This window comes from Mus caroli, unplaced genomic scaffold (genome assembly GCF_978045245.1).
Source record: "Mus caroli unplaced genomic scaffold, Mus_caroli_1 scaffold_14, whole genome shotgun sequence".
Lineage (NCBI taxonomy): Eukaryota > Metazoa > Chordata > Mammalia > Rodentia > Muridae > Mus > Mus caroli.
This window is the reverse complement of record NW_028227269.1, coordinates 60,201,050-60,211,837: the sequence shown is the minus strand read 5'-3', so window position 1 is coordinate 60,211,837 and position 10,788 is coordinate 60,201,050. Positions and strand designations below refer to the sequence as shown.

At 35.1% G+C, this 10,788-nt stretch overlaps 1 protein-coding gene across 1 annotated transcript in view; it reads right to left on the bottom strand.

The window, feature by feature from the left end:
* Positions 1-1,628: 1,628 nt before the first annotated feature.
* The window catches only part of Lrfn5 (leucine rich repeat and fibronectin type III domain containing 5), a 336,213-nt gene continuing 327,053 nt past the window's right edge, over positions 1,629-10,788 (bottom strand). Inside the window, exons 5-6 of the mRNA XM_021179092.3 lie at positions 8,171-8,214; positions 1,629-2,007 (exon numbers count right to left, since the gene is read on the bottom strand). Of these exons, the coding sequence (XP_021034751.1) occupies positions 1,990-2,007; positions 8,171-8,214 (62 nt within the window). The 3' untranslated portion in view covers positions 1,629-1,989. The remainder of the gene's footprint in view (positions 2,008-8,170; positions 8,215-10,788) is intronic.

Sequence of the window (10,788 nt, the reverse complement as noted above, 5' to 3'; positions counted from 1 at the left end):
GATAATTTGAGTTCAATCTCCAATATAGAAGATATGGTAGAAGGAGAAACTTGCTCATAGAAATTGTCCCTTCAACTTCACATGTATGCCATGGCATATGCATATCCATACATCATGCATACATACATATGTACAAAATAAATACATAAAAAATATTAAAACTTAAAAATTAATCCATGTATGTCATTGCACAAAATTATTCCTTATTGCTTACCTGGAGAATCATATATGGAGATTCTTCATAATAATGATTATTTTTATGTAAACATTATGATAGCTTGTTTAATGCATGACTGAATATGCTGCAAATGCAAGACTTTTGTTTATTGTTGGAAATGTAGAGTAAGAAATTAAATAATATCATTCTAACACATTAAAAGTATACTCTATAGAACAGAAAATTATGGTGATTTTCCTAAAAAAAACAAAAAACAAAAACAAGTAGTGACAGACTCTGCTCAGAACACTAGGTAAGTATCACCAACAAGAAATGCAAGTCTGGAGTAGGAGCAAAAATGGGACCATCTCCAAAACAAGCCTTGAAATACTCTCTAGACTGTGATATAGAATCACTATTGCCTGGCCTGCACATTGGAAGAGAAAAGAAATATGATAAAAGAACTATTCTATGCCAGCTTTCATTGCTTAGTGTATATCCATTTCTTCAACATAAACATTTGTGCACACACACACACACACACAATTTTCCAAAGATCAAACTTATCAACAAACAGAGAATGAAACAAATTCCCACATCAAAAATCATCACCAATAGTCCAACTCAAGCAAATGTCCTCCATTTTAAGCACGCATTTGTCATGCCTGGATAGTTTGCTAGTATTTTTGCCTAATGCAACAGGTTGCTGCTTTTAATGCGTAGAAAAGCAATTTTGATCTGGTACATTTGGAAAAAAAATTCACTAGTAAAGAAAATTGCTACTTGAATTTCATTAAACTTACATCTTGTACCAAATTAAGGTAGATAATATTCAGCTTCAAGTTTTACTCAAATAATTGTGACAATTTAGAATAAGACCAGAAACTGTTCCTGATGCTTCAGTCTAGTATATACTCTAAAATGCTAAAGTTGGATGCCATCTGACTGTGGCTTTATTTACATTATGAGCTTCAAAGTTATTACATTTCTACATATTCTGGGGTTAACATAAATGTGAGGGTTTGAGGGTTTTTTTTTCCCTCTGAAAATGTGAAATGATGGAGAAAAGATTCTGACCATGACACATAAGTCTGACCAAGTTATTAAAATTTACCATTTTCTTTGTTCTTTAGCAAAAGCCGATCTACACTTTCTCCAAACTGCTCCTTCTCTGATGGTCCATTAGGAGACAGAGGCCTGAACCCTTTGCATCTTACACGAATAAATGCAGCTGCTATAAATGAGTTCAAATAGTTGTTCTCCCCTCCTGTAGACATAGGCACAACCCTAATGAAAAGTTTATTCTATTATTGAGCAATTTGGAATTCCTAAAGATTTTTACTTCATAGGTATAACAGAACTTGATTATTACAACATATAATTTTATATAAAAAAATCCACACCACCAGTTAGGCTTGAAGCAAAAGGTAATCCCAAAATAAGGCAATGTGCAAATTGTGTCATAGTAAAACATTTATTTGTTAAAGTGATATAGATTATTCAAGATTCTACAGTCTGTTAAATCATGGATGGCAATGTAGGATGGATTTGATACAGAACTTGATGCCAATGAAGGCTTGTTCTTTTTCCTTTATTAAAAAAAATATTTGTAGATCAGAAGAAAAAAATTTGGTTTTAAAAGGGGATGAACCATGTTGGGAGGGAGCCAGTTTCACCACATCAGAGACCTTGTAGCTTTGGCTCCCATGAGCAATTCGTTCTGGGACAAGCAGTTCAACAATCCACAGCTGTGAACTGAAACATTTTCAAATTTTATCCAGTAAAAATATTAGGGGCAACTGTTCTCAGGAGAGAGAGAGAAGTGGTGCTCTTCATATGGACTCCAGCCTCTGCAATCAAAGAAAGGAAAAAAAAAAAAAAGAAGAAAACACAAATCAGTAAGAAGATACTCCATGGTTAATTTAAAGGTGTGTTGGAATAAAACTATATAAAAAATCAGTTCCTAAAAAATATTTGAAGTCAAGTTGTGAGTATATTTTCTCCAGGATGGCTGAAAACTTCACATAGATTGAGGATATTTCTATAAATTCCAATCTTGACAAAGAAAGAAAGGACAGTGATGTAATCTAGCAGGTAAAACTCAAGCCAGTGAACCTGGTGACCTGGCTACTCCACATGGGGGATTAACTTCTGCAAGCTGTCCTCTGACAGTCATAAGAGTTTCATAGCTTATGGAGAGAGAGAGAGAGAGAGAGAGAGAGAGAGAGAGAGAGAGAGAGAGAGAGAGAGAGAGAGAGAGAGAGAGAGAGAGAGAGAGAGAGAGAGAGATCATGGCTAATGCACAAGTACAATTTACACACAGAGAGAAATAGCATGGCTAATACATGTGTACAATCATACAGACAAGCACTGAGACAAACACACAGAAAATACTGTGAATTATGCACATGTTCAGTCACACAGACACACATAACACACTAACAAGCATGCTTGTTGAGAATTTATGTAGGAAGCAAAAGCTATTCAGAGTCTAAACTGGGCATTGATTATTCTCACTTAGAGGAACAACTGACTCTAGGTAAAATATGTGAGGACTTCTCAGTCCCACTTGGGAAAGAGAAAAGTGCAATCACAAGTGGAGAGGGAGGGAAGGACCTGGGAGGGAAAGTGGATGGAGAGAGGGGGACAGAAGAAGGGAAGGATAGGGGAACCTGGCCTTGTATTTGATGAGGGAAAAGGACTAAAGCCCTGAGGGCCAGCAGAAAGAATGGAAACAGGCAACCTCAGAAAATAGGAGGTTGGGGGGACCTCCCAGAATGCACAAGAGACCTGGGAGGTGAGAGACTCTCAGGATTCAAAGGGAGGGACCTTAGTTAAAATGCCGTACAGTAGGGAAAGGGAACTTATAGAATCCACATCCAGCAGGAAGACAGGACATCAAATGAGGGAGAGGGGGTATCCCACACCACAACTCTGACCCATAATTGTTCCTATCTGAAAGAATTACAGTATGGAAATGGAGAGGACCCTGAGATAAAGAAGGTTCAGCAACAGGCCCAAAGAGGAATCCAGGTCAAAGGGAAGTCCCAAGGCCTGACACTATTACTGAGGCTATGGAGCGCTCACAAAAAGAGACCTAGCATGAATGCACTCTGGAAGAGCCAGATAGTTGTACATAACCAATGGATAGAAGCTGCTGATCCCTGTTGTTGAATTAGAGAAAGACCGAAAGAAGCTGAGGAGGAGGGTGACCCTGAAGGAGGACCAGCATTCTCAATTAATCTGAACCCCTACGATCTCTCAAACACTGTACCACCGAAGAGGCAGCATACTTCAGCTGATATGAGGCCACCAAAACACATACCAGAAGAGGACTGTCAGGTCTGTGTTCATTCAGAGATGATGCACCTAACCCCCAAGAGACTGGTAGTCCCAGGGAGTTTAGAGGTCAGGTGGGTTGGGGGATTGGGACATCCACATGGAGACAGGGGGATAGGGAGATGGTATGTGATGTGGAGCAGTAAGAAGGTGGACAGGGGGAAAATAAAATGTGGAGTGTAAAAGAAAGAAAGAAATTTAAAAATAAAGAAATGCATAGAGTACACATTCATATGTTAAATCTGCGTTATTTTCATAGTTCGGTTATAACAAAGGATACATGCACATATAATCCTCAAACTCATTTGTGTTTCAAATCCTTTATATAGAAAACTAGAAAAATTAGTAGCTTCTTTGGAACAACTGTATTCACTTCTTAAAGTCCATTAGTAGAGAAGTTATAACAGAAATCTAAGTTTATAATTACCTTATTTGATCATGAAATGTAAGAAAGAGGTCAAATTTGTAAATTATTAACATGTATTTTAAGACTAGTATAAGCTAGTATAGACTATGCCATGATTCCTGTAAGTGCATGCACACAGGGACACAGAGAAAGCATACATATTCTTACAGTTTTGAGTCTATAAGTCCTTCAAATTATCACTGACAAGATCTCAGTATCAGTATACTGTAATCTGCTAACTTCTGTATATACTGCCCCTTCCTAACATGTTAACCTGGGGCATCCTTTGTTTTGCTGGGTTAAGTATACAAATATTTGTTAATTATCCAAATTGCCCTGGTTATTATCACAAAACTTATGAATGACTCCATGCCCCTGACCTTGAGTCATCTTTGTGTAGATTCTTATAAATTCTTATAAATCTTATAAAATGTAAATTCTTATAAATCTTGTCATCTAATAATTTTACGTAATTCACTGAAATATTTTAGTATCTATGTATTTCCATATTTATTCAGGATTGAGGCCTTTAAAGGCCTTTAAAGGCAAAAAAAAAATCAAAATGACACAAAACAAACAGAATAAGATATTTTGAGAAATAAAATTCTGTTTCAACACTCTGTGTGTGATAAAAATTCCCCTTAATAGATGCTTCAGTTTGGAAGCCCTGAGTCTGCCCCTGACTGTGATTCTGTGCTCAAAGGCTAGTATCTTCTCTGGGGCCCTTCATCCACACACAAAAGAGCACTTACACTCAAAAGCGACATGTGAGAAAGAGTTGGGCCACAGCCTTCTCAGTAGAGCATTGACCTTTATCCTGTCAGAATGATGTGCCTGAAATAGCTAAAATAACTTAAATGTTCCAAGAATACCTACAGGGAAGTCATACACAGCTGAAAATCTTATATATAAATGGAATGAGAACTGGCTAACGAGTGAATGAGATTTTAAAACTGATTTAATAAACATTTTTCTCTTTTGGGTGTCAATTTTCTTGGTAATGATTATAGAAAACACAAAAATGAAAAATTGCAAATGAAATATTTCTATGACATTAAGGTATTAATTTTATTTCTTAAAAAAATTTAAAAGTCATCATTAAGATTTTAAAGACTGACATATTACACACTTTTCTCACTCACTTAAAGCAAAACATAAACTACATGAAGTTATGGATTGCTATATGTATGAGAATATAGATAGTAGCTGACACATATTTACATCTTGTTTTAATCACATGTTCAGATTTTCTATAAAGAGCACTAAATTCTGTGTGATAAAAACTTATGTTAAAAACTTTATGAATCCATCATTCTGACAGGATTTTATTTTCTATAGCAGAACTGAGTATCCTCAAAGTAAGGACAAAGGCTAACCTCTACATTCCACTTTGAATAATGAAACAGAACAGTCATAGTGGTGCATAATGGTGCACCTTGGAATGTGGTGGGAACTGGTACTTTGCAATTTGAATAGTCTCAGGTACTCACTCCTCTGCTTTTATTTGTCCCATAATTGAGCATGACTTTGAAATGCTTCTGACATACCAATCACCTAAATCTAATTCGTTACTTAACCCACCTTAAAGTCCAGGTAATTTGGATGCCCAAACTCCAACAATAAATGAACTTTTTAAAGAAAAAAAAAAAAAAGACAGGATGATCAATAGAGAATTGGGAAGAATAGAGAAGAAAGGAAAGGAGGGCTGGGCAGTAGTGGCACACGCCTTTAATCCCAGCACTTGGGAGGCAGAAGCAGTAGGATTTCTGAGTTCAAGGCCAGCCTGGTCTACCAAGTGAGTTCCAGGACAGCCAGGGCTACACAGAGAAACCCTGTCAAAAAATATAAATAAATAAATAAATAATAAAAATAATAAAATAAAATAAGGGAAGGAAAGGAAAGGAGAGGAGAGGAGAGGAGAGGAGAGGAGAGGAGAGGAGAGGAGAGGAGAGGAGAGGAGAGGAGAGGAGAGGAGAGGAGAGGAGAGGAGAGGAAAGGAAAGGAAAGGAAAGGAAAGGAAAGGAAAGGAAAGGAAAGGAAAGGAAAGGAAAGGAAAGGAAAGGAAAGGAAAGGAAAGGAAAGGAAAGGAAAAAAAAAGGAAAGGAAAGGAGGATGGGGAAGGGAGAAGCTATAGAACTACAGGAAAGAGACAGGGATACAAATAATACTCCAATCGTGATCACTATTTGCAGATGATATGATAGTATATATAAACGACCCCAAAAATTCTACCAGTGAACTTCTACAGCTGATAAACAACTTCAGCAAAGTAGCTGGATACAAAATTAGCTCAAATAAATCAGTAGCCTTCCTTTATACAAATGATAAATGGGCTGAGAAAAAAAATAAGAGAAACAACACCCTTCACAGTAGTCACAAATAATATAAAATATCTTGGGGTAACTCTAACCAAGAAAGTGAAAGATCTATATGACAAGAACTTCAAGTCTCTCAAGAAAGAAATCAAAAAATATCTCAGAAAATGGAGAGATCTCCTATGCTCATGGATTGGAAAAATTAACATGGTAAAAAATGGACATCCTACCAAAAGCAATCACCAATATTCAACACAATCCCCATCAAAATTCCAACACAATTCTTCACAGACATGGAAAGAAAAAAAATCTTTAAAAGCAAAAATCCCAGAATAGCAAAAACAATTCTTAATAAGAGCTTCTGGGGGAATCAGCATTACTGACCTCAAGCTATACTACAGAGAAATAGTGATAAAAACTGCATGTGTATCAGTACACATTGATCAATGGAATCAAATTGAAGACACATTTATGGAAAATTGGCCTTTGACAAAGAAGCCAAATTTATACAATGGAAAAAGAAAAGCATCATCAATAAATGGTGATGGTCTAACTGGCACTCTGTATGTAGAAAAATGAAAATAGATCTGTATTTGTCACCATGCACAAAGTTCAAGACTAAGTAGATCGAGGACCTCAACATTAAACCAGATACACTAAATCTAATAGAAGAGAAAGTGAGAAAGAGCTTGAACTCATTGGCACAGGGGCAAGTTTCCTAAACAGAACTCCAATGGCTCATGCCATTGAAATCAAGATGAAGAATTGATAAATGGTACTCATGAAACTGGGAAGCTTCTGTAAGGCAAAGAACATCAGCAATAGGAGAAATTGGCAACCTACAGATTGGGAAAAAATCTTCCCTAACTCCACATCTGATAGAGGGCTAATATCCAAGTCAAGGGGAGGCTCCCCTTCTTTGAGGAAAAGGTGAGGGGACAAGAGAAGGAGAGAATTGTTAGGGTGGGACTGGGGGGAGAGGAGGGAGGGTGGCTGTGATCATCGGGATATAAAGTGAATAAAAAATAAAATATTGAGAGAAAAAAGAAACTCAAGGCTGGTGTTAGGAAAAAATACATAAAAATGTTAGGTCTTCTTTAGAGATGGGCTTTACTAGTAAGTATGACATAGTGTGCAAACATATATATATATATATATATATATATATATATGCATGTGTGTGTATATGTGTGTATGGTTAAAACTAACTTTGATGTTGAAAACATGCGGGTTTTTTTTTTTTTTAATTTTCAAAAGATTTCTCCCCCTGTTTAAAACCTCAAACAAATGGTTGAAACTTTTAGCTGTCTGGGCAGATTGCTTCAGTGTCCCTCCATTCTAGGAACACATTTTCTGATCCAACTAAAATGAAGGAATCAAAATTTGCTTGAAATTTTAAATAAAAATGGAACAGCTCTCAAGAAGAGTAATTGATAACTGACAGAAACAATGCTTCCAATAAGGATCATGAGACCTTCGTGTAAAACAACTCTGTTCATTTTGCAATGCAGTGTAAGGGAATATCTTTTTCAACCAGGCAAAATGTATTATCTCATCTCACAGTAGGACTGTAGGACAGGGAAGAAAGGCATGGCTGAATGTGTCCTGACAAAGACAGGTGTCAGGCATAGGTCAGTATATTCATACAAAGATATCTGTGTGTACAGAAGAGTGGTAAAAGTGATTTAAATCCGAAATGACAGCAAAAGTTGCTCCAGGGTCAGAGTGATGTCAGAATTCGAACTACCTTTGATCCCAACAACATTTATGTTCATCAGGAGTTGGTCCAGACCAATTTTGAACCCAAATAAACAGCAGTTTATATTGGTAAGCACTCAATTTAATGGACAATCTCAAATCAAGGCACTAGCATTGTCAGCAATTAAATTTTCACACATACAGTAGCAAAGCTTTGTCGTTTTTGAAGTAATTAACTGTTAGTAAGCATCTCACCTGTGTTTCCTGGACATTCTGGTCAACATTAGTCAGCAAAGCATCTGGGAAGGAGATGTGCAAAGTATAATTAGTTCTTTACTTCTTTTGTTCTTTAAGATCAGCTCCTAACACCCTACTCACAATATTATTGCTGGTATTTATTTACTTGTACAATATGCCACAAAATGACATCAACCACATAATGTATGCGTTAAATGAGATAAGGTGTATAACCACAACTAAAACAAGTATATTAAAAATAACCACAGATTCAGGGCTTTCTTAGAACATTTTAGGAATATATATATATATATATATATATATATATATACATATATATATATATGCATTTGTAACCATAATGTTCACCACTTTAAGAAGAAAGATGAAATGAGGATGTAAAGAATTAGAAAGCTCAAATGAGTAATAAATATCAGAAAATATGCATTTTGATTCTTGTCTTAAACTGATAGACATAGTTTGGGAACATTTCCTTGATAGTCCTTTGAAACCTAATTATATTTAACTAATTTCAAACATTAATTTGTATTATATGATTTTAACTAACTTCTAGAAATCAGTGGATATATAGAGGTATATCTATCTATACATCATTCTGTACAAATACACAATATGCAAATGTATTCAATATTTCCTTTAGCTATTTAATGTGGACTGAAACAGCTGAGTACCACTTCCTTTGTTATAATGACTAGTTATAAATTTTAATAACATTTCAAATGCACTTGTATTATCACCATGAGATAATGCAATATTTAATACACTTAAATTAATACTTTTAATCCAGTTATAAACTAGTAATTTCTGTCCCACTTATAATGAAACCACATTGAAGGGTAGCTGAATCATCGGAACATATTAATGAAACATTTTGTGTAGATTTATGTTCTGCTAAAACAGCCATTTCCTGAAAACAATGGAAAGGAACATAAAACTCATAGTGCTTATGAAATCATGGCTAAGGAACTTCCTTCTTCACCTTTTCAGTTTTGGGGTCTAGAATTTGGTCATTCTGGAAAAAAAAAAAAAAAAGGTCTTTAACAGTGCCATAAAAATCTTGTTGATTTTGGTGAATTTTTTCATTCTTTTATGAATTTTGATAATACGTTTTATATTTTCTAAGATGAAAATTATTATTAAAATTCATAAAGAAAGAAAAAACTCATCAAAATCAACAAGATTTTTATGTTACTTTGGTCCTTGGCCTTATGAAGGCTGGGATGCCCCAGTGTAGGGGGAGTGCCAGGACAGAGAAGCAGGAGTGGGTGGGTCAGTAAGCAGGGGCAGGGGGAATGGGATCAGGGAGGTGGTTTGGGTATATTTCCATAACTGGAAATTATGGAATTATGGAAAGTTATGAACCACCATGTGGATACTAGAAACTGAAACCAGGTCTTCTACAACAACTCTAAGTTCACTCAAGTACTAGGCTGTATCTCCAGGCCCTTAATTATATATTTCATATCCATAAAAGCCATTCAATTCCATTTAAACTTGTATATTAAGGTATTTAAGTATTATTTCTATTATTATTATTATTATTATTATTATATCAATATTGGCACTAAGAAGAAAAGTATTGTATTTCCTATCCAACCTATGGCTTTACTCAAGTGTTTACACCAAACGTTTTCCTGGCTCACACAGAAGCATGCAATGCTAGGGTCTGTTCTCATGACAATGAACACTCTGAGGAAGAGCAAAAATCCTCTCTGTGTGACTTAGTGTCCATGCCTCACTTAGCATTATAAACAACACTTGTAAGTCATCAAGACCAAGAAAACAACAATTTCTTATTTGCTTCCCTCTTTGAAAAAAAAATGTACAATTTCATTTACAATACAAATACAGAGTCTTTTATGTCTACAAAAAATTTAAAGATTTGAGTTTGAAGACTATTTTATTAAGTTTATACCTGACCATAAGCGTAAAGGGATTACTAAAATTTAGAAAACAGGAAATAATTAATTACTTAGAATTTTCTGATTATTTGTTTAATTTCTAATTAAATTAAATCAAGTAAAATAAATGAAGTTATATTGACAGCAATCACTTTATGAGTACTTAAAACTGAAGAGGAAAATGGACTGTATTAAAGTTTTGAAATTGAATTATTTCAAAGACAATATACATATTTTATTGAATATATTTGGGTGTCACTAGATAACACAGAATGTTTCAAAATTATATTCTTTTTTTTAAGTCTGAGATATTTATTGATAAAAATAAAACTCAGTAAAATACATTTATACAAGGGAACATCAAAATCAAATCACATATAAATCAACATTTAAAGTTCTTCTAAATGAACCCAACAAATTACTTAAAGCAATGATTTTTCAGCCTGTTGCTGCTAGCAAATTTTCATAATTTTGCTATAAGGCTGATAAGCCTCTTTTTCTTTTTCTTTTTTTTTTTTAATTTTTTTTAATTAGGTACTTTCCTCAATTACGGCCATCACTGGAAAGAGAGACCCATTGGACTTGCCAACTTTATATGCCCCAGTACAGGGGAATGCCAGGGCCAAGGGGTGGGGGTGGGTGGGTGGGGACCTGGGGGGGGAGTGTATTGGGGACTTTTTGGATAGCATTGGAAATGTAATAGAGGAAATTACC